This window comes from Athene noctua, chromosome 8 (assembly GCF_965140245.1).
Source record: "Athene noctua chromosome 8, bAthNoc1.hap1.1, whole genome shotgun sequence".
Lineage (NCBI taxonomy): Eukaryota > Metazoa > Chordata > Aves > Strigiformes > Strigidae > Athene > Athene noctua.
In genome coordinates, this window is record NC_134044.1 from 25,244,817 (window position 1) to 25,270,657 (window position 25,841).

Below are 25,841 nucleotides of genomic sequence, written 5' to 3' on the forward strand. Positions count from 1 at the left end.
TATGGCACACTTTTCTTACTTGCGTATTTTTAGTAAAATGAAAGGTATACAGTTACTTAAAATAAAGGCCTCTACTGCAGACCTGAGTTCCTTTCCTTGGGCTAGCGAAGCCAATGACAGCACAAACACTGAGAGTCTGGAATAGAAAGAGGGATGATGTGCAAAGGGTATTCCCAGGGATGGCATTCACATCACAGACACTTTGTCAAGAGCACAATGGGGTCTAAGCAGGCACGGGGTGGCAGAGCAAGGTTTCCCTCTAAGCTAGCTTCACAGAGCCAGTGTCACTTCTTCTGGGTGACAAATGAGCAGGCTTTCTCTCCCTTGACTGTAAAAACATGTGCAGATTAATAATTGTTCAAAGCCAGTACTTTCTGATAGATAAACAGAGAAAAAAGGTTCCTCTTCACAGTGCCCAGGCACTGCTGGAGAAAGAAACCAGAACTGGACAGTACAGACCTCACCATTTGAGAATTCTATTTATTTATTTATTTATTAAATTTTGGCAAAAACTGTGGCAAGTAAAGAACAATATGAAGAGAGGCAGAGATGAAATAGCTGTGAGCATCACTTACTTCACAAACAGCAGAGATTTGATATGGCTGAAAAGATTTCTGTCCAGCTGGGAGATGATGCAGGAAACATGTTCTGGGTACATGCTACAATCTCCTGCACGCAGGGACTCAAAACATCACAATACCATCTGCAGGCCTGGCCCAAATGACTTTCACAGAAGCATAACTACACCCTTTTTACCAGATGCCTAAGAAATACTACATAAATTTGGAAGGAAGGAAGGAATGACACATGCATGTTTCCATTTTCCACTGACCACAGTGTTCCCAGCTCACTGCAAAAAGGATGCAACCAGCAGAAGCAAGGAAACACAAAACCCTACTTGCATTTACTTAGAGGACAGTTTACACTGATGGTTTTAAAGTCAAATTATAATTTAATATAATTATAGTAATTATTTATTAAAAAATCATGACCAGAAAGAGAAAGCATGGTCTACTCTTTGCAGCATTATCTTAAAATTCAGTAATATCGGGAGTTTGTCTCTGCTTTACCCAGGGAGCTCTGTGGGTTGTTAGTTCTCTCACAATATTTTGAGGATTCACTGGTAATGGTGGTGATAGAGAACCAGGGAAGAGACAATTCAATCTTATGTAAAGAACCACAGCGAGAAACCTTAAGCAGCTATATTTAAAATTACTGCAAGTGAATAAACTGTTCAACTCAAACATTTATTTGGAAATAAGTTAACAAAAATCTGTCTTACTACTCCTTTGTCCTGACTAGCTCACCTTGTCTCTTCAGCTGCAGATCATTTAGTACACCTGACACGAAAATTCTCTTTTTTGCTATTTAACACAATAAAATCTACAACAGTGTTTTCCCTTCTGTTATTTGTAACGCTGCTGTGATTAGTATCTTTCATGTATTCCAAAGAATGTTTAAACCTCAACACAAGTTATGAAGTGAAAATATCATATGGTCTTTCCCAACTAATTTACATGGCGGATTTTGCACATTAATTTAGTGTTTAAGTTAAATAATTTATATACCTCAGGGAAGAAAGGGAAACAGGCTTGGTTCCCAGCCATTCATAAGCTGATCATAAAAGTAAGAAATTATTTGTATAAAGTGACACATGAAAAAAGACCTGATACTGCAATAAGTAGATAAATTTATGACAGATTCAGCTCACAGCTTCCTTCAACTCACATGGTCTCCCCAATTCTTGAATTTGAAAATGTCCATAATTTGACAACCCGTGTGAATCCACTCACAAATGTACTCACTATTAAGCATGACATACTTTGCTCTTGCAGCAGAAGTTTTGAAAAAGATCTCTTCCATTTTGCTAACACTAAAGTGGTTTTCGGGTTTGAAAGTTTGATTGGAGGAGTTTTGAAACTCTTGTTGCTCGAAAAATATTTGTCCTTTTTCTCCACAATGAAGAAAGTTTGACATTAATATTGACTCTAGGAAGAAAAATACAAGTTTAAAGTCTGGTCAAAAACAAAGCCTAAAATTCAACACGAAAAAGCAGAATTTCTGTTCATGTTAATAAAAAACATATTTCTGTTTCATTAAACTGAACTAAGCAGCAAAGAGAGAAAAGAGCAGGTTTTGTTAGCTGTGAGATTTTCACCTGCAAAACGCCTAGTTTAGGGCTTTTTTATGCTTCACAAAAAAACCATAAATATGCTACAAGCTCTTTTGAGTGGTCTAGTAGAACCTGATGTTAAAACACCTTCGTGAAACAGCTTTCAGCACAGATAAATGCGCTCCTGTGGAGCCAGCTGGGTCATTTTGAACTGTTAGCGCTCCTAGGCTTTTATTTTTGCTCCTGAGCTATTTGTTTCTGCCCTTTCCTGGCCCCTCCAATGGATTATATGAGCATCCATTGTCTGCTCCGGTTCAAAGTCACCCAGGTTAGCTCCAACCGCTGCGGAAGCTTACTTAAATTTCAGTAAGTCACAGGTGTCTGAGGCAAGCCTGCTACACAAAATTAATTAATAGAATAGCTCCAGCAAACCGTACTGAAAGGAGCATGTCATGTCTGTTAAGAGATTGGTTAAAAGGCATGGTTAAGAGATTCCTTACCCAATTTAGTCCCTGCGAACCCACTCCACAATGAAAGAGGACCCTTGTTAGAGCAGTGAGTTTTCCACTACATTTCTTCTTTGCCTGGGATTAAGGACAAAGCTGCTTTAACCAGCACTTATTTTGGCAGGGCTATCCAATTAGCTATGAACAGAAACAGGCTTTCCAAGTTATCTGATTATTTACCTTCCCCTAAAAATTGATGGCATTAAAAACCCAAAGCTTTTTGTACTGGGTTCGCTGTTTTTCAGTCTGTCACCTTTCTTTAGACCTCCCTGGTGATTCGGTCACATTGTGGAGAGGAATTTTCTACCCTGCAGTTGGTACCTTGCCCTAGATTTCAGATGTTTTCCAGGTAGCTACAACGACTTCTAGCTGGGTCTAGGTGGGGTTTCCTTTTCCTCTCACCCCAGTTTATCTGTCTTTATATTGAGAACACCAAAAGACAGGGGCCATGGCACTGTGAAATGCTGAACAGCAGAGTCATCCATGGGACTATGTCTGCGTTAGTTAATAAACATTTATATCCAGGTCTGAAGGGAGATGCATTTCCTGATGACTGTTTCCAAGGTGGGTACAGGTTTTGGGGGAGATTCATGGAGCAGCTGAGGCGGAAAGGCAGAGAGCTGCTTCCAGCACACGTGCCCAGTGCAACCTGCCCTACAACCTGCTTTTGGGGAGAAGATTTCTAGAAGTACTGAAAGGAACGATCCACCCAATCAAGTATTAAAGACCTAGATTTAATTTCCTGATCTGTCACTAGCCTTATTGGGGAATAAATACATGAATAAATTGCTACGAGATGTCACACAACCCTGTTAGTGGGGGCCACAGACAGTTTGAAACAACGACATTGATTTGCCAAAGATCCTTGTAATTTAAATTCATTGTCAGGACAGGAATATATGAGGGAAAAAGATGCTCTAAGACTCTTTTTTTTCCCCTCTTTTTAAAAATATTGCTTTCATGTGAAGACTGGCACAATGCAACCATTGAAAATGGAGATTGTTCTTCACCAATGACTGGATCCCGCAATCACAGTTCATTTCTCAGATGTCCCTCAAAAACAGATCTCCTGGACAGTGATGTGAAAAGAGAAAAATGGCCAATATCTGTACTGCCGCTTTCTGTTTACTTTCAATGCCTGACATGCCAATCTCTCCTGAGATATTTAACAGTGGTTTAGCTCAATAAACAGCCAAGAGCCCCTCATCCACAAGTCTATATGCAAACCATATGTTGCAGTTGAAAACTCTGAAGATTATAATTAAAACTGTCCATTCAATTTAAACAAGGTCAAGAATGAAAACTATTTCAAATTCAATAAACAGGCCATTTGAAAGTGTAGACACTGTAGAGGACAAGCTTAACAACTTAATTGACAGGTAAAGCTTCATTTCTAATCCTCATTTTGATATAGTCTGTAGCCTCAGGAGTCAAAACACATCACTGCTCAGTCCTCAAAATATGCAGAGAAAATGAAAATGTCAGTTGAATGAAAAAAAGGAGAAGCATCTGTTTGATAGCTGTGTAAGCCTGTGATATGTAAACTGCTTTGGAGTCAAGCAGCCCTAATTAGAGTTTCAAGGCATTCTTCATTAAATATACACACACATATATACATACATACATATATATATATATATGAGTTTTAAGCAATTATTGAGGCCAGATAAATTGCAAGAAAATCAGGGTATAGAATTAAAGGAAGGAACATCATAATTTCATGAACCGACCTCAGACCACACTGTGACGTTTTCACACAGCCATGAAGAAATACTTTTCTCCATCTTTTCACAATGCAGATCTGTACATTTTTCTCCACTCTAAGTCGTTAAAACAAAAAAGAACGACGCATTTCTGAATCTCAGAGTAGTACACAGCATCTCAGCAATTAAAGCCAAAATGGGAGACTGATAGGGTTACCAGCCTCCACAGTGGGGTTATACTAATAGATATTTTGGCAACTGCACACCCTTGGTGACTCCAATTCACATCAATATGAAACCCACACAGATGGACACAAACTCTCAGTGGAAACCTGGTGCCAGGATAAGTGAATGACCACATGAAATAACGAGGGTGTACAATCTGAAGACCGACAATCCAGACTTAGGATCTTAAAAAAATGTTTGTATACTGAAGAAAACAGTCTCATTAATTTTACTGTTTCCTGTAGAAAAGAAGTGAATATACCAGCTGTAAATAGTGGAGTTGGAAGAGGACGCCTTGCCTGTGCACTGCAGCAGTGTAGGCTGAAATACAGGAATTAAAGTTTTATGTAATTTCTGCTTAGGAGAAAGTCTTTGAGATCACTAGCATCAACAGCTTCACCACAACGCTCCTACAAGTTTTTATGACGTGGGGCAGAACAGTAGAAGGAAAATTTGTTATGGGGCTATCAATTGTTAAATACAGTTGCTCAGCACAATTCAGTTAGGCCATGCTGGGAGGCAGGAGGGCGGCAAAGGAGGAAAGGATCTCTACAAGGAGATGTACTTAATAAGCGACAGCATGATACAGCCCAAACTCCTTGCACAGATTCAAATTTGAGACAGACTAAAGAGGTTTATATGTTGGGACATCAGCATTTTCTCTCAGCAGGATATGACAGTTTGAAAAAACAGTTATGGAATAAAAAGAGAGAAATGACTGATCTGATGAGAACATCTGGGTTTTGTTAGCAGCAATATTAATGCCCGTTTGCTGAGCTCAGTAAGTGTCTTTACTATAGGAGAGTGCATGGAGAAATCTTTTCCACACACAGTAGGTAAAATATGCAAAAGAAAACGATAATCATGCAAATACCTTCATAATCTGATGTTTCCAGCTTACAGTACATACACTCTGCTGGTCGGAAACATGAATGCTATTTGTGACAAATGTCCTACTTGGGTTGGTAAAAAGCTTTTAAGACATCACATGGATAGACTCGTCTCGCAAACTGACTGGAACATAAGCTGATTTTGGGAATAACTGGTTTGGGAGGAGCAATCACCAGTCATAACCGTATCATTCGAGATGTGAAACGTGTGCAACACTGGCACTGAGCTTGCAGGGACAAGACTGCACGGGACTAGGAGAACAGGGAGGGAAAACACACTATTCAGGCACCAAGCTCCATCTCGCTGCCAGTCTCCCCTAGACATGGCCACAGCACAATCCACTCCATTTCTGTAAAAACTGGGTCACTCATGTTGCTCTACAGCCATTAATTCACAGAGCCCCTCCTCAAGAAGCCACCACAAGTGTTGATTCCCCACTGGAGCTACCACAACTCCAGGCCAGGGAGTGAAAGGCAGCATGTTACACAGATTTTCTTGCTCTGCTTCCTTATGACATATTGTGATGAGTTTGACTAGGATAGAGTTAATTTTTTCCATATTAGTTTGTATGGGGCTATGTTTTTGATTTGCACTAGAAACAGTATTGATAACACAGGGATGTTTTCGTTACTGCTGAGCTGAGCTTGCCCAGAGCCTTTCCTGCTCCTCACCCCACCCCACCAGCGAGGGGCTGGGAGGGGGCACAGCCCGGACAGGTGACCCCAGCTGACCCCAGGGCCATCCCACACCACACGGCCTCATGCTCAGCACACAGAGCTGGGGAGGAGGAGGAGGAAGGGGGGGACATTCAGAGTTGTGGCGTTTGTCTGCCCAAGTCACTGTTGCAGCCCGGCTGTCCTGGGGGTGGCTGAGCCCCTGCCTGCCCAGGGGAACTGGGCAATGAATCCCTTGTTTTCTTTTGCTTGTGCGTGGCTTTTGCTTTACCTATTAAACTGTCTTTATATCAACGCACGAGTTTTCTCACTTTCATTCTTCCAATTCTCTTCCAATCCCACTGGAGGGGGAGTGAGTGAGCAGCTGGGTGGGGCTTAGCTGCCAGCTGGGACTAAATCACAAACCACAAAACATATATTAGTCATGACTCCACAGAGATTCAACCACAAGAATACAGAAGTGGCATTAACACATCCCAAACCTGTCCATACCAACTTCCAGAGCTGGATCCTAATGAACAATGTCACGAGGCACTGAAGCTTTTTTTTTCCCCCCTCTTCCCAAGAATAAAAATTACATCAGATTAATCACTTGATTGCTCCATTTTTACTAGTTGTTTTTGAACTCCTTGGCTGACATTGAATCTCTTTTGGAATAGTAGCTTAACAGGGTTCTCAGGTGGGTCTTTCAAAGATTTGGTATGCAACAACGACAGGTTTATTTCAAGTCGGCCTTCTAATAAATCCCAGTTAAAGCCCTCAGGTACTCATGTAATTGAAGTTTGAGTAATTCAATATGATGTTGATCAAACTACTGATCTTTTAATAACGAACTGTAGCCCTCCCAGCAGCTGCTATCTTGCTGACAGTCATGTCTGGATCACTTCCTTTGGGCCAATACTTTGAACAGAGAAGCTGACAGATTTCTGTTTGGTTTAGATTTTATCACAAATTGTTTTAAAGCTTTTTAAGGATATATCAGATGGCTCGTAAAATCCACGGGCATTTCAATAAAAAATGGGACTTCTATTAATTGTCCCAGTGCAGACCGGTATTAAGTGCTTCTAAAGAGGAATATAAACACCACTCAGCAGTTGTAGCTCTTCCTATCTCTGTATCTGCCTTAGTCCTTGTTTACGTCGCCTGTAGGCAAAGCTATAGAAAAAGCAGTAGTTAGCCTGCACAATACTCTCCACTGAAAGGCAAATATGCACATTTTTCCTCCATAATTTCCATTTAAAGTATGAATTGAAGGTTTCTAAGCCTTGCCTCTCTATACACAAGAAAAATTCAGTTGCAATTTACATTTTCGATGTGCTCAAAATGAACACCAAGATGACTCATGTGCTGTTTATAAGATGATTATATTTGCTGGTAAATACCTTGCTACAAACAAGCTATAATTTAAGTATTCAAAAGTCTTGCTTCTGCATAAAATTACTACTAACTGTAATTTTGGAGACCATGACCAGAGCTTCAATTTCAGGCTTGCAAAGCTCTTCCTACACAATGATTCTTAAAAGCACGAGTGTATATTCTTCTCTGACAATGGCAATCATTGTATCTCTGTAATTGCAGAAAAGATTACCTAGCTTTTAATTCACATTAGTCAGCTGCAACAATACCATGCTTCTTTCCTTTCCTTTAAAATAAACTAATTATTGTCAATCAACCCAGTGGAATGTTAACATTCTCCATAACCTGCCTTACAGAGGTAGTCATAAATGCTAGAAACTAGCTAATCTAAACTAATCGAAGCCCTAGAAATGTCTCAAAACATATTTGTACTGCAGTCTATCATTTTTGTCAGATTATTTCTAAATATTATATTTTGTCTGGACAATAACAGTCTTCTCATATAGTTATATAGTGCTTTTCATCTAACTATTCAAAGCTCTTGCATTAATTAAACAGCATTAAATCCCTGAGGGCTGTAGCAAATACCATAATATTTGCAAACCTTAAGTGATTTCATTGCCAAAAGCTAATCAATAAAGCTTTATTCATGAAACAGTTTGGACAAAGAAAACTTTTCAGGCCAGTATGTTTGCTCATGCCCAACTTTCTGCACAAACTCACAACTGCAAGAACTGGAGTGACACACAGACAAACCATGAAGGGGATGACTGTCATTTTCTCTGCACTTCAAGCAACCACTCCTTTCCAAAGATAATAGCAAGTTACTGTTCCCAGTTATTATTTCCTTCCAGCTGGTAGAGCCCGTGTGAGGTTTTTCAGATCCTGGAGTTAGACAGGGGAGCTGGAAGCCTTGGGGAAGCAGCCTGTGTGTCGAGTCTATAATCAGCTGTGACGCACGGTGAGCTTTCAAGTGCCATATGGACTAGACCAGCAGACGCCATAGAGATGGGACTCTTCATTTGTTGTTACCTGGGAGGCCTGTGACATCTAGAAACTTTTCCCTTTCAGTCCGTGTCAGATCAGCAATCAATAATTCATCTGATAACTGAAATGCAGAACGGAGTGCCAGTTTTCTTTGGATTATAAAAAAATACTATACTTTTTTAAAAACATGCTGCTTTGAAACGCAGGAGAAGATGTGCTGCAGGAAACGTATGACATGCTGATAAGCTGCACTACAGCCAACCCTGTGTAATCCTTACATAACCTGAAAACTAAACTGCTGGTTGCGTGTTTTGTTTATGCAAAAGGCTGTTATTAAAATGCTGCGGTTGAAACAATCATTCAGAAAGAGAAAAATACACACCAAAAAAAAACCTCCATGGAAAAAAGATATTTTCCTCCATGGCAAAAAAAAAAGAGATTTACCAAGATTATCTTGAAATAATCACAGAATTCTTTGAATATAATGTGGTCCCAGACTGCCCTGGGAGCCGAGGATACAAATGCAGGTAGGACTCCTCCAGTTGTTGCTTTGGAGCCTCAGATCAGGATACTGCTCTTGCCATCAGCCATTTCTACCCAACTGGTCTGCATAAAACTTCTGCTTGAAAAGTGACTGAAAACTGACTGTGGCTGTCCTCAGTTCCAATCAATAAAAACATGCATCCAGGATAAACGAGCTCGCTCTTCAATGGCAATATTCACTTTGGAGGAAGCTGTCATAACTGTTAGTTCATCTACCCTGAGGGATATCAGATGTGAGAAATTATGTGGTTTAGCTCACAGCCGTCTTTGTTCAGCGTGTAAGAGAGGAGCAGGGAGACTTTAGCAACAGTCAAGCATGAATCAGGAAAAACCTAAACAAGTGCAATTAAAATTCAAAAATAAAACAACTATCACAGCATCAGATGCTCTTCTCAGCTATGACTGCCACATAAGTGCTCAAAAAATAGGCTGGAAGTGTCTGTTGTGTCCGAGTGATGCGTCTACCCTTCCCTGATTGAAGAGAAACAGGTCAGGCACAAAATGACTGTGATTTTGCTGAGTTTAGTATATGATACATTTTAATAAGATTGAAAGGGTTTGTGTGTCCCCAGCGTGTAATTGAGTGAATTAAGCTTAGGAGGGCACACAAAATGAGAGGGGACTGACCAAACCAACCTATGGCATTCGCTCTGTGCTGGCAGCGCCTGCAAGCCTGAAATGAGCCTGCCAAAATTCAGCTCACGTTCCTGCCTGCCTTGGGCTTGCCATTAATCAGGATTCAGGTAATTCATTTAAAAAGTCCAATAACTGACACTTAATGTTACCTTTACTATGAATCTGTTGTAATTTTTACTCCTTATTTTCAGCACATTTTTTTGCTGTAGTACTACCACGAAGAGACAAATGCAGAAAGATGACACTGTTTGCCTAGGAGAGTGCAACAGCTTCTCGCAGCTATTGATCCCAGCTGGCTCCGAATGCAGCACAGGATTGCCTAAGAAAGGTCAGATGAACAACCTCCACCCTTCATTTCTCCTCAAGAACCAGAGACAAATGCTTAAAAGTGAGAATTGGGAATTTAAAAAATAATTACTCACGAGTAGAAATAAAAACACGTTTCCAATAAAGTTTGCAAACATAGCTATGAATATCATCAGTAGTTTCACCCCAGATCTTCCCCGCAGCCACGCACAAACACCACACAGGTCTCCTGCCTAAGTTCAGTACTCTCCAGAAAACCACAGAGGTCTGACTGCATAATGTTAAATAGTGTTTAAAATGCAGAAATAATCTTTAATCTTAGTTAATATATTTCCCTTTATGAGAGGAGTAAGGGAAGCCTTGACTTCTATCAACTGGAATCTCAAATCAAGACCAGTAATTATGGTTTTTGTGATTAAAGATACTGATGTGACAGGTAGGAGCAACCATAAATAATCAATATATAAATGTAAAAACAGGTATTGCTTCTTTTCGAATTCAATTCAACTGAGTAGACATCTACCAGTATTCTGGATATACAAACTTACGGACAAGAAAATGTTCATTCCTTGGCCTCTGACAGAGTGCTTCACAGACTTTTTATATTCTGAAACTTAAATACTTGGAGTTTTCTGACTTAGCTATAAGAACCCATGTTGAAATCTCAGGGTACCTGAAAGCACACAACGACAGGGTTGGAAATACCAGAAATTAGGTTTTGTCCTCTTTTCTCTCACAATTGCTATTCTTTTGCCTATTCTTTTTATCTTTCTTTTTGAATTGCTGTAAAAACCCAATACATTAAAATATCTTTGTTATCAAAAGTGTTCACTCAGGGTCTGTTAAGGTCACAAGACGGAATTGTCTGTTCCCCTAATTCTCTGAGGTGGACATTAAGTGGGCACAGTAATTCAGTTACAAACAATCATATAATTGTGATACAACTGGCTTTATTTCCTTTTCTCAAGATATGGAGTATCCTGAAATAGAGAAAAATTAAGATGACTGGGTGGCTTCACCTGATTTAGGAGTGCCTTCACTTCTCTAAGATTTGAGTTCATGAGGAATGGTACTTGTTGCAATCAGAACTGGTATGCTTTTCTTTTTTGTAAAATATAATTTATTTTCGTTATTCTCCTTCTATTGAAGTATTCATGAAAATAACTGTGTCATGGCATGCCATAGTGTTATGAGTCAAATGACACTTTCTAAGAGAATGCAAAAGCATCCAGAATCCTTCCAGTGGACTGATTTGTCCTGTTCTAATAAAAAAAATAATTAATTAATTAAAAAGCTCCTTGGCATCTCCGTAGAGGTCCACTGTATTATGTTCTTCAGGCTTTTTTTCACAGGACACAGCAGAAGCCTGGTGCATTGATTTGCTGGGCAAGGAAAACAGTCCAAATGCAGAATTAGCATGTTTGTTCTCTTTGACAAAAACAGAGTTTGACAAGAATAAGTTACACTTCAAACCTTACAGATTAAATAAATGCTGAGGTCATTTTAATAAACACTTTCTTACTTTGAGACAAATCCCTCAGTATTTCTTTCAGCCCAGCTATTAACTCTTTTGCAGCAACACTGGTTAGAGAGTTCCCATCTGACCTGGGGTCAGGCTAAACCAGCGACACCAGTGACTATTACATTACTGGGGTAAACAGTGGTGGCCTTGCAAAGTCACACACTGGCTCTGGACACAGCTGCTCCAAAAGTCCCTCTGGCAAAGGTCAGGAAACCCACCAGGACTCCGAGGTTTGATCGAAACCCCGGGGGATGGGGTTGCAGTGATTGCAATATTACTTTAATCAGTAAAATAAAAGCTTCTTTTCATCAACAGCTAATCACAGGACTTCATTTATCTCTAACTTCCTCGGTTGCCTCGACAGATGAGAGCACAATAATATAAACAAGAAATGACAGTTTACCAAAGAAGGTTAACATAAGGTGATGACCTTTTTTTATTTGACTTCTGGAGCTTATTCATGTGTGAAAACTCACTTTTGTAGCTGTAGCCTTAGCATCCCTTACAGATCTGGACTTGTGCCAATAACTGAGTTTTAAGATAATATTTACGTTCAGAAAATACCATTTCTGCTTTTTGTGGTGTTTGAGTAGAATTGTTTCATGTTAATATATTAAATGAGAAAATCTATACATCTCACAGAACTTCTATCTCACTGACATAAGAAGTCAGAGGTACCTCTGCTTAACAAATAAGGACAAGTATTGCACAAGTATTTCCTCTCCCTTCCTCAGACCAAGTTACATCTTCCTGAGCAAATCCACGCATGGACACTGACCAGACTGCCCCCAAAACACCAAACGCCGGTACAGATGCACAGGGTGCAGAATCAGGCTGACAGTCATACCCCAGGAAATGTCAAATATTAATTTCTTGTATTATTTATGCAGTGATACAAATCCAAATCCTTTCTCATCATTAATTTCCATCAGACACATGAAAAGTGAGAGGTAACCATGAGCTTTCTGTCAAAATCTGTAGTGCCTGTGTGACTATCTGCCAGAAAATATTTCTCTGTCAGATAAGAAAACTGAAGTTCTGTCCATGAACACTGGAGAGTAAAATCTGCAGTACAACATGTAGATAATTAGTTTTGAAAGGTTAATCAGTTCACCACTCTGGCTGGCATTTCTATATAGATGCACGTGCCTTCAACTTACTACAACTTACCTCTTGATTTAAGTGTCCCTCACTGAAGTGAAGTAAGACTTTATATAACACCTAACTCCGTATGATATATCCTGCCATAAAAGTCCCCAGTTGGTTGAAAAGCTCCTGACAGGCCTGGGAAGGAGTACAAACCCTGCAGCGTGGGGTGTCCCAGGCTGTGCTGCTCTATCCCCTTCTCCATGTGGCTCTAACCAGCTGCAGAACCACCCAAGAAAGGGAAGGTTTAGTCAATGATGATAACAATAACTTATTTTAAGATTATCTTGCCTATTTTATGCTGTTGTCTTGTTCATATTCATGGAGCCTTGTGTCTTCCACACACCTTTGACACCCTAGAAAACAGAGATGCTGAGCATCCTCAGCTCTTTCTAGCCGTGAAATTAGGCCTCCTAAAATTGCTCACAAAACCCCCAGCTATTATTGATCAAATCAGCAGTACACTTCATTATGTTGTTGGATTAGTGAATTTTTATCTACTTTCCCTTCCTTAGCATTAAACAGCTACAGATAGCTAGAACCCTTTTTTTTTTTTAATAAATAGTTATTTCCTGACAACATCTTTCCTTTTTGTCAGAAGGATGCTCTATTTTGCTCCTGAAAAACAGAATCAATCTTTGCACTAATAATGACTTACTGAATAAAATCTGTACTACTTCCATGGTGCTTTTCTAATGATACACCTTATTTGTACCCTGGCTTATAAAAAACCCTGTACACCAATTGATCATTTCAGTCACCGGTGAAATAAAACCGACCGTGAGACAGATAATGGGAGCAGAACAATAGGACACATCTATTTAATGCTCGAGTTTAGACTAAGGGGTAACATAAAGCACAATGATGCTATAAAAGAAAGAATGTAACTACCCAGAACAACTATAAGCCTTATTCCTCAAAAAAACACTAACCTGAATGAGAAGCTGTTTTACTCTCATCGGCAAGATGACCCCTTTGAGGAATGCAGAGGCATCAATAAAACACGAATTCAGTGACATGTCCTGAAAGACCAGCACCTTCCAGCAGCACACACAGTTTTGTTTGGAAGCTCACTTTTCCTTTACGTAGTAATCAACCACTAAGTTACTTGTATTGTAATATATGATGGCTAGAAGTTGGCTGAAGCTGGCCTTCTTGTGAGTCAGTATAGCCAGGCACTCGTTGTCATGATCATCTCCACAAAAGATCACGTGTAATTAGTGTCACTGTTACATTCACTTTGTTCTGACTTGAGCGTTTCCATCTTATTGTATGTTTCCATTTTTATCTGAAGATTTCAGAAATGAGCTTCAAAACGGCTAATAATATATTCTCCTGTAATTCCTGGTTAGATAGTATATAGTACAAGAATCAAATATCTTAAGCTCTTAGTTTTTAAAGAATGTCAAGATATTAGAATTTAAAGTATATTTTAAGAATAGAAGAATTGTGCAGAAGGAATAATAATTTAACTAACTTATTAACATAAAACTATTTTAAAGGAAATGGGACTCTTGCATCTGTGCTGGGTTTGTGTGTGTGGTGGGGATTTTGGTAGCTGGGGAGGGGGCTACAGCAGTGGCCCCCTGTGAGAAGCTTCTCGAAGCTCCCCCAGCTCCTGCCTCTGTCCAGTTGGACCCGCCTCTGGCCAAGGCCTAGCCAACCAGTGATAGTGGCTGTGCCTCTGAGATAACGTATTTAAGAAGGGGAACCTGGGAGGAGGAGTGGGAATTCTGAGTAGGACTTGCAAGGAGAACATCTGTGTGAACACTGAGGACAGTGGAAGAAAGGAGGAGAAGGGCTGCCCTGCCCTGCCACCCATGGAGGTCACTGGTGGAGCAGATGCCAACCTGCAGCCCATACAGGACTCCACAGCAGAGCAGAGGGCTGTGCCTGAAGGGAGGAGGGAGAGAAACCGGGAGCAAAGCTGAGCCCAGGAAGAAGGGAGGGGTGGGGGGAAGGTGTTTTTAACATGTGGTTATACTTCTCACTGTCCTACTCTGCAAAGCGTTGCTGTTGCTAGTGTTTGAATTAAATTGATGGACTTTTTCTTCCCCTAATGAGTTAGTCTGTCTTTTGCCCACTACTGTAATGGGTCAATCATCCCTCCCTGTCCTTATCTCGATTCTCAAGACTTTTTCTATATTTTCTTCTTCCCATTCCTGGGGGGGAAGGGATGAGCAAGCAGCTGCATGGTGCTCAGTTGCCCTCTGGGCTCAAACCATGACATATGCCAAGCAATTTAGGAAAACAATGAGTAGGAGCCTTGTTTTCGAAACCTTAATTGTTAGACAGCTTTTACACAGATCTGAAAGCAGTAAGTAGTCAGCAACATACTGACCTATACACTGGTTCATGGGCATATTACCAACCAGTCCCCAAAAGAGGTAAGAGAGGGCTGAGGTGAAGTAGCAGGAATCTGTGAATCATGCATAGCATTGCTGGCTTGAGCTCTCAAAAGGGCAAAATGAAAGCATGGAGCACCATAATGAAAAACTTCCATCAAAATAAAATAACAATCTACAGCTTATTTACACTGTCAAGTTGGAGATCAAATGATAGGTTGCTGTGAAAAATAATTCTACCATCTTCTATTGAAAAAAGAAGTGCAGCCAAATAAATTATAAAGTTAGAATAAAGCATATGACCACAGGCAAGAAATACATTGCTTTGTGCAAACCTTAAGAAAGGAGTTGAAAGACAATGGTAAAATGAAATACTGGAAGAAGAGAATTTGTGAGAGTCAGGGAAGATGGTTTCTTGTGAAAAGATGATAATACAGTTCATTAAAACCTACCTAGTGCCTTTCATCTTGAGATAATCAAAAAACATCAACGATATACTTATTGCAGCAATGAAATGCAATTGAGGGTGCAATCCAGGCACACAGCCAGTGCACACAAGATCATATGGCAGCGAACATTCATTACCTGCGTTAGAGGAGAGTTCAAGAAGAAGGACTTGCTCTGGCCTGCAGTGCAGAATACCTTGGCTACTTTACACCTGATCTCCTCTACCTTTCGCAACATCCGATAATGCAAAAAAAGTCGTGACCATAGGTCTGCAGGACTTGTTTACACCCACTCTATGTTTACCAGTGCATCTTTAAGAAGTCTAACCATAATTCATTTTGTGTTCTAACATAAGCTTACGTGATGTTTTGCTTCTACACAAAGTCAAGCTTTTGCATAAAAACAAATTTTACCTCATAATGCACTAACTAGACTTATATTTCCCTTAGGAAGACAAATGGGTTTACATAGCATGTGGTGTTAAATCTTTTTTTATTCAGTTAATCTCTAGCTGTGGAATTGCGATTGAAATGCAAAAATGTATGTGTATTTTCTGATAAGAACCATTTTGTTTTAGAGACAGACAAAATGTTATCAAACAGATACACTTTCTTCAAGTTTTTAAACTGATGATGGAAATTCCATAATCAGAACATGGCATAGCCAATCCAGGTTAAATGATAACATTTTTTTCAAAAAAACAAAACACAAACCCAACCCTTTGAAGTGTTCTTACAGTTACATCTTCATAATCCAGACATGAGAACATCTGCACTCTTGACAACTCTGAGTATATGCTCCTCAGCTGGCTCCAGATAAAAGCTAACATTTCCTTTTCCTTTCTAATGTCTTACCTGATTTCTTAATAGCAGTGAGATACAGTACAAAACATTACCTCCACATGATTTTCCATCTTCCTCCAGTTTCTGGCCAGCTGGACATTTGCAGTAGTAGCTGCCAATGGTGTTACAGCACTGGTCATGACAGCCACCGTTCTCAGTGGTGCACTCATTTACGTCTGTTGGAAGAAAAATATAGAGCAGTCAGTAAAGAGTGGGCATTGATCACATTACCTGGTTATCTGAGGACAATTGTGTACGATTCTCATGGGACAAAATGAGAAAGTTACCGAGACATACAGTTAAGGACCCTGAAGGCAACCACAGGAGCAGTGGCTCCTAGCTACATCGCTGTGCCCCCCAACTCAACCAAGAGAGGCAATGGTGGGATTTTCCTCCCCCTCTTCGGCACCACGTAAGCTGCAGAGTCCACCCAGCTCCAGCTGCAGGCCCTACCCAACTTGCCAACTTCCCAATTCTGTCCTACAAGATCAGGAACAATCTTTATACTGTCATTTCTGCTTCTAGCAATCATGGCAGAGATGAGAAACCTCTGAAAGATGGTACTATTTTAAATCAATTAAGATCCTTCTTTCCTTTAGATATGTGTGCACTCATAACTATCCACCTGACTTATTCACCTGATCAAGTCAGTGCTTGCCTGCATGCAAAAATAGAGCTTTACACATTATAAATGAAGAACATTAAAGAATCACATATATATGGGATAAATAAATAAACAAGTGAATAGACTAGCCAATGGCAGGGAAAAATCAATAGCAAAGACATTTGCTTTTTAACCCCTGTACTTATATACCCTCCATAAGAATTTCTGAAGAAATGTGATAGAAATCATCAGGCCAGTAATATTGCTCTGTTGAACAGAATCAGAGACAGTAGGTGGTGTGGAAGTATTTCCAAACTAGAAAATTTGTCAAATGGGACTCGTAAACGTAACAAAACCAGCAGGTATTTCCTGCACTGATTCCATGTGTTGTGGAACGCACACTTGTGTGATGGTTTTTTTTGCTTGCTTTGCTCTCTCTGAAGCGTTAATGTCACCCAGACACATAATTCATCAGTGCAGGGGTAAGCAGGGACAGCAACGAACCTGTGGAAGAATAAAGGGCTGCAGGTGTCTTGTTTTAAATTTTTTTTGACCAATGTCTCGAACTGGCTTGGTGGCAGAGTAGACTTCCTCAGCGTGTTGGTAAGGGGAAAGCCAAGGAAGGCTAAGGGGACACACCACATTTTCCAAGCCTGGCATGAGGACACAGGTGACAGATCTCACATCCACAAGGCCTTTGGCACTGGTAGAGATCACACATTACATTCAGGCTAGAGAGCAAGATTAAGCAGCAGAAGATAAGCATCATCGTGACTGCAAGAATCACAGGCAGTTACTTTATATTAGCAGCACTCTGCATCTCCAGTGGGGAAATGCAGCTTTTTTAAAATCTTCTAATTAGACTCTTGTCAAAAGAAATACAAAGTGCTGTAAAGACAAATCAAAAAAAGAAAGAATTTCACATTCATGCAAGAAAGATGAGAGCCTTTCAACTGCAATCCTTACCAAGGTTTGTTAGTTCTATGAGTTTGAGATTAACTTTACTAGCTCATTTCTAATCCTGGCTGAAAAACAGATGAAAAGAAGTTTGGGGGGAGATTTCAGACTACTAAAAAGCTAAAATAAAAGTGTATCATGAAACACCAGCATTTACTAAAATGCAGCTGAAGAGGCACAAACTCACTAAACCCATCTCATTTCTCTATGGCTCTAAGTGTAACGACTGACACAACAAAACTTTCTTTGTCCTCAGTGATACTAAAAAACACTCGCAAGTTACATTTAGAAAAAATATTCAGTTATCTCAGAGCTACACAACAAACCAAATCCTAACTCATGTGAAGTCAGCAAAGCTCTTCTCGATTTCATGGGAATGCAATTTAGACAGAAACTTTTGAGAAGAAAAACACTCCCCTCCTCCCAAAAATGCAAAAACAAATCATACCAAAATAAGACATTCGTCTGTTCACTTCTCTTCAGCAAGAGATGGAGAGAACATATGACAAGCGACAGATTTGAGACATATTCCTCAAAGCACTGGAAGAAGGCAAGCTAGTGCTGAGCATCATGCAGAAGATCGACAAAACAGGCATGTTCCAAATGATTTACTCCCTCTAACTAGCAGACATCTTGATGTGCCTTGTGGTAATAAAAAGTAATGAGCCACATAATAACCCTGCTCCACAGTTTCGACTTCTATTTATACTAATAGTATTGAAAACTAATAAAATCTCTTGCTCTTTTTATTTTTTAAACAAAATAATGGGAAGAACTACTTTATTCTTCTACACCGTGTTTAGCACCTACTATGCTACATGATATCCTAGCACAAAATATTGACGAAGTGATGTGGTCTACGATATACAGCCCAATTTATTAACACTAGTGTCTGTATTTTGAACCAAAATATTGGAAGAAAACCTTTCTAGCTGAGGAGCTGATCATTATCCTCTTGATTTCACTAGGGTATAATACATTCGGAAGTGTATAGTGCTATTGCATACTAATGCATAGAATGTTTTTTCCATTTGATTGCAGCGTGTTTCTATTAGCAATCAGAAATATTTTTCTTTCTTGTTCAGCATAAAATGCTGTGGTCTACCTATGAGTTTTGTCTCCAGGAAACTATTGGTGTTATATGACTGATGAACCTCATCTTCCCTCTTCCAACCCTCTGTCTTCTTAATGCTCTGTCCTGGATTTCCTTGTCCCTACCTTAATACTTGTTTTCATCCTTTGATGAAGTGTTTTCAACCATTTCTTTGCTGCTTCTTACACCAGAAATCCACTGCTTCTTCTATTATACGCTGAAAACCCGACTTTTCATCCACATATCTCTCTAAAACAAATGTGTCATTTAAGGCTAATCATAACTCAGAAATTAAAATATAGTTTATGTTAAGACAGCAAAATAAGCTTTTTGATACAGCTTTATCACTATTACAAAGCACTCCCATTTGAAGGAATACATTCACGTTGTACTAGTTTTAACCTTAGTGTCATGAAAATTTGCTCTCTAAGCATCTGCATCCCTCCCTGTACTTTCTCCTGTACAAGACCTTCTCCATTGCCTGTACCCTGCCAAGATGTTTTGTAGAACTCAGTAATAAAGGTCAGATGTCGCCTCAGTCCAAGAAGCACAAAAATAAATGATCTGAACGTGAAGTAATAAAGAATGTGTTTTACATTTGTAAAAAGACGGTTCATATAAGTCTTATAAGCCACAATCAGCCGTTCTATATTCCTAATACACAGAATAGTCAGAATTTTAAAATCCAATGACAGCATTGCCATTGTAAAAAAAGAATAAAAAGCCAACAAAAACAATTCTGTCAAATGATAAATTTCTGTCTGTTTTCCATATTCAATGTCACTCAAGGTTGCAAATATATTTGCCTTTTGAATAGAAAGAAAAATGACAGAAAATTTCTGACATGTAACAAGTCTGCCAGGTTAGGTCTGACAAAAGTTCAATGTTATCAAGACTATCAATCCATCTGTAATGACATGCTGTAGGCGCTTCAAAAAAATAAATGCGATGTTTGCTACTGCAATACTTCACATTTATTTATAGAGCCAATGTTGCAACACAGAAACATTATCTATGGGACACTCCATGTGAGCTTTCAATCCTGCCATGTGAAGTCTTAAGGAAAAAAAAAAAAAAAAACAACCCACACTTCATCTACATTAACTTGATATTAACTTTATATATGATCTGTCTGCCATACATGTGAAAAAAAAAATAAATCCACAGAGTATTTTAAATCCACTAGTATTCCAAAATGTGGATTGTAGACACATGCATATGTCCCACACTCCCTGCACATGTGGTGTTACAGAATGGCCCTAGGTAAAAGGTATTCTTTTGTCTAAAAATCTCATCAAATATTTGATATGTAGGGGAAAATGCCTTCTTTTTTTTTTTTTTATGAAATGAACCACCTTTGTCCAATTAAATATGCCTAGGAGCTATATGCTAAACGGAGAAGGACTGATTCCAATCCCTTTACTTCTCTAGTCTTGTTTAATGCTACTCACTCCCTGTCTGAAAATATCACACAGCAGGGCAAGTCAGAGACATCCTTGGCTCCAGAGAAAACAACCCTTCACCAAGTTGTTATGCAAGTCCAGGTGATTTCAGATTTCAGATTTCCTACAAATAAATGAAAACTTTCTACAAAAGCAGACACTGGACAAAGTGTTCTTCACTGGCAATTCCAATTTTAAATCTAAGTAACCTAAGTAACTATTACTAGTGCTCAGGAGTAGCAAACAGATGAAGAAAAAATATAAAATAAAATAAAATAAAATAAAATAAAATAAAATAAAATAAAATAAAATAAAATAAAATAAAATAAAATAAAATAAAATAAAATAAAATAAAATAAAATAAAATAAAATAAAATAAAATAAAATAAAAATGTGTGCAAAGCAGAACTACGTTAGGGCAGAAGTCTCCTTTACAGACCTCTATGTTGAGCTGTTGGTGAGGGCTGCAGCTCTGCAGGTCCTCCACATGCAGCTTCATTCAGCATCTTTAAAAACCAACAAGGGATTACAACTGCTCTGACTGCACGACCGGACAGACTTGCTGAAGGAGAAAGCATCTGCACTGAGCAGGAACGACCCTGCAAGGAGAGGCCCTTGTTCTGTGGCAGGAAAACACTGGAGTGAATCGCCATTTAATTTTGGCAACAATTTGTATGTTTAGAGCTATGGGACACACCATCTACAGTTATAGTATTTTTAAATATATTTGACCTGTACAACAAGTTTATGCAGTATGTTGTTAATATAAAGATTCATTTTTAAGATCACAAAGAGAATCTCATAACTGCAGCCCAGTATTTAAAACCTATTTTCTGAGGTTTCTATATTTATCAGCTGTATATGAGCAACAACTTTATTTATTTAATGCAACCACATGCAAACTTGCCATTTCAGTGACCAGCCTCTGGGGCTAACCTGTGCTCTGACCCGTAAGCTGCTGACTCCAGCGCATGTCAGAGCTCGCTGGACTTGTAATAAATCACGGAAGTGCAATAAAATCTGTAAAATCATTCACATTGTTATTGCAATACCACATGAAGAAAGCCCACCATCATGGAGAGGGAAGGTTATTTTGATTAGTTTAAAAGTGTTAGGCTAACACACGGTGCTTCAATTAGGGGTCAAAGTAATGAGAACATATTTATTTAGGAGAAAGACAGCATTTCACTAATAACACTTCTTCCTGGTTGGAATTTTCTCCTGAAGACTATGACGAAGATTGTCTGATTGCAGGAATCTAAATGCTAAATATCTTTATCTAAAAAACAGGTTTGATTACTTTCTCTAACAGGGACTAGCAGCTTATATTGACTTTAATAGCAATTTAAAGATATGAATTCCTAACTCAGAAAACAAATATTTTCAGGTACAAACCCCTCATAATGGTTAGAATCAAAGCCTAAATATAGATTGTAACGTGCAACTTAAGTGCACCTGTATGTGTACCTTAATATATCTGAGTGCCTGGTACACAAAGGAGTATATATGCAACTGTATTACAATTTGCTTTTATAAGGACACGTTATAGGCAAGTATCTGCAAATCATAATGCACACTTGACAACTTCTCATTTATAGATCTAAATAATTTGATTCCATTTTTAAAAAGTGTTAAAGATCCAGCGAATAGGTAGCTCCTTAAATTACTTATGGTTTTAGGCACTGCTTTTTAAAATTATGGCCCAGATGGTCTGCAACCAAAACCATATGTCTAAAAAAATCCTGAAACCCGAGAGAGTTGATTTGAACTTTAAAGGCCACTCACTGCTATGACGCAAGGTAGTTCACACAAATGCATATGCACATACATCATAGCAACATTATATGTAAATATAACGTAACGAGCAAATATACTGGACAGGCTGTCAAGCACAACGCTCACACCCCAGAGACTGCATTTGTCTTTTTCTTCGTTTTGTGCAAGAGCTTTGTAACAGTCGTCTTTGAACAGTAATTGTCTCTAAAACATAAATTACATCCATCACTTCCAGCGCCAACCATAAATTATCTGCCTGAATAGAAAACAAAGCTGCTCATTCTGATAGTCAAGCGCAGTCCTACATGTGTATTGATTAAGCACTCTTAATGCTTTATTAGGTTTTCTTCCTCCACAAAGTCAATAACAGGATGAATATTTCTTCTTGTGCTGTTATGAAGTATCGTAAATCTGAGCTGTTATTAACAAGCGCCTGATTAGTGGAGCAAACTTATCTGAGAGTTTGGCACAGACTCTTCGTGCGTGAACTCCCAGAAAACACCCATCATTGCCACTGTCTCCACTGGCAGCTGCAGTACTTGTGCTTCACAAGTTATCACCTCCTCTTTTTCATTTTTTTTTTCCAAAGAAATTACTGCTGCACTCATTCCTCTTTATCCCCACGTCACATCCATATACACAGAGAACATCAGTCACATAACAGAAGCGTGCGTGGTCCGTGTTCCCTGGGGATGTGGGTCTCTGCCGTGGTTTGTTTTCTTTTGTTACTGGGGCACTAAAAAATTCCATTTCATGAAACTTAGATGCAAAACCAAAATCAAACAATTCCCCTTGTTAAACAGACTTTGCTACTATTAATTTTTCCTTATTAAAATCATCATCTGAGGAAAAAAAGAGATTCATCCATCATATACTTGCTCATTAAGAATAACTCTTGAAGTCACAATAAAATTCTGTAAAGGGAAAAAAGAGGTTCAAGGTTTAAATAAGTGAAACAACAAGCTCTTAAAACCCAAGATGCTGATAAGCACTGCTGTGTTAGACTAGACATGTAGTTCATCTTGTGCAACAGCAGAGAATGTTCAGTGCCCTGCAGCAGGTACAGAGATGGCCTCTTCCACCCAAGCTCTCCTCCTCCTGCTCTCTGCTAATAAAGATTAGAATCAGTTCTGGAAATGGGCATTTAAAAGTCCTTTTAAAATCTCTGTCACTGATTATGGCAGTCCTTCATAACCATATATACAGCTGTGCTCTCTTCTTTTTTTTTTCCTTTGCATTCCTAATGTCCTGAGAATCAATGACATTTTGCAACAATGACTTCCAAAGCCAAACTGTTACAGGAAAAAACACCAGCTTTGATTTTTTTTATCTCCCTGTAAGATTCTCTATCAAGCAGGAACAACTATTTCCTAAAAGTGAAATGCAGGAGTTAAATCATACACAAAGTTTTGCTTTCTACACAAACTAGAATAACTGAAATGAGAAGCAGGGGGGAAAAAAAAAAAAAAAAAAAAAAAAAAATCTATCTTAGTACAATGAAATCCTGTAATACTACTCATTTTTAAAACACATCTTCCAGACAAGGTATGAATAATGCAACTAAACATCCCAGAACATCTGAATTAAGCAACAACAGACTAACGGATGCTAATTGGCAATGATTGGAGATGATTGTGGAGTATGGCTGGAACTATGATTACAAACAGAGCTTATGCTTCCAGCCCAAACTTCAAGTACCGTTGCTGCAATTAAAGATATTTTATCAAATTAAACAAGTGTTTGCCTTTGCCTGCTATGATGGTTATGAGCAAAACATAAAAGAAAGCATCGTCTGCTGTACTGCAACTTTCCTCACAAGAGAGCTCTGCCGAGATGGATTTCTTTCTGCTTTGACTCTTTATGCCACAAAATGAAGCCTTTTTAGAGAGAATTCATGACTCTGCAGTGACATCCTTAAAAGCCCTTGCTTTTGTCTAAAAGTGCTTTTGGCCTAAAAATACATTCGTCTTTGCCATATACCTAACTTTCAGTACCAACAAGTGCTGGTTATGCACACACTAACAAGAAAAGACTTTGAACTTCAAAAGTTTGATTTGACAATATAAGCCCTTACATATTTTGCAGGTAGGTAAACATTCTTTAAAGATGATTTCCAAAGCAGTGATTATTAGTAAGACATCAAGACTCTTAGAAACTGGATTTCTTTTATCTTCAAGTGCTAAATTCCAAGCATGAATTGCAAGCACAAGCCAGGCAGTTGACTCCACGAGCCAAATCCTGGTGCCTAAAGGGTTGGTCACAAAGTGCACCTTGAACCTGAGACAGGCTTGCATCTTGCTGCTTTCTGCTTTCCTGGGTAAGAAAACCAGTAGAAGATATCAGACATTTTGTCACAAACTAAGGCTGGCTCTTTCCCACTATTATCCCAAAAAGATGTCCAACTTTCCTCTCTTGCTTCTGTATCTCAAGAAAATGTACATGCAGAACTTCCACCTTTCCTCTAGCCTTCTATGATCTCTTATAAATCAGGTTATCAGAACTGAACTGAAAAAGGATATAGAAAAAACAGGTATGCTAGGGTACTCAAAGCTGAGCATTTACACCCTTTAAGTTTTATAAATCTTTATAAGGACTAGTTGCTTCTGTATTTTAAAAAATCAAGGCTATGCACATTTATGGAAGTTCTCAGGCCAAGATAGCTGGAGAGTGACAGCCAGTACATCCAAGTGTAAATAACCTGAAAGTACCCATGGGTTATCTAGTGCCAGCATCTTCAGGATCAAACACAAACAAGCTCAGAGAATTACAGCACTGGCATCAAAAAAGAACAGCAAGGAAACAAAGGCAGCAACTCGTGCATTCCACTCAGCCTGTATTTTTAAGAGATTTTAGATGTTATGTCCTGGGAAGAGAACTGTAATAGTCCAACACATAAATAACAAAAGCAGAGATAAAGATAGACCTGTACGCTGTTGATGCCTTTCAGACTCACCAGGACAAAAGGTGAACGAACAACTTCAAACAGAAATAAATATGTTTGCTCCAGGTAAAACCTGTAATGAAGGGTCAGATTCTAACAATTTGTTGGTGGCATACTTTGGTACCCATGTGCAACGTGGGATGTTTGAAAGCTCTGCTGTACTATTACGTGAAAATCTATGTATAGCTGCAATTTGAGTTTGTGACAGCAGGAGTCTGAGCAGGGCGAGCTCCAGCCAGCAGGATGCAGGAACAGGGAATTGGGCACTACAAGAATGGCTTGTTTGGAAATTGGCTTCCAATCATTCATGTAAAGGAAACTCAAGTCAAAGTTTTAGCTTCTAGTTGCAGAAAAAAACAAAGAAAAGTACTATTATAAGTGGAGAATAAAGTGTTTATTCTAGCTTTGTCTCTTTCTCTGGTTTTATTCTGTACTAAGATAAAACCTGATCTAAGCAAGTATATGGCTCCTTTTCTCTAAGCCTGTAAAATAAACGTCTCGAATCCAGGAGCGTCCTCGCTTCCACTGCAACACTGCGGAGAAGGGACACTTGAAGCACTCCACAGTAAATTTTGGTACTTCAATTCACACTGGGACAGGTTCTCACCTGCTGCAAAATACAATCTGATGTCACACCACCAGCATGGCCAGAACCACGGGTGCAAAGCGACGGGTGCTGCTGCAGGAGGAACCCCCCAGCAGCCAGCATGTCAAACCACCCCGCCTGCCTCCAGCCCCCGATACAGGACCAAAGCTGCAAGTCTAGAAGTTGCTGTTTAACACACA

The 25,841-nt window shown here is 39.1% G+C and overlaps 1 protein-coding gene across 1 annotated transcript in view; it reads right to left on the reverse strand.

Annotated features, from left to right (window-relative positions):
• The window catches only part of LOC141963000 (uncharacterized), a 202,978-nt gene that overhangs the window by 76,590 nt on the left and 100,547 nt on the right, over positions 1-25,841 (reverse strand). Inside the window, exon 5 of the mRNA XM_074911850.1 lies at positions 16,296-16,418. Within this exon, the coding sequence (XP_074767951.1) occupies positions 16,296-16,418 (123 nt within the window). The remainder of the gene's footprint in view (positions 1-16,295; positions 16,419-25,841) is intronic.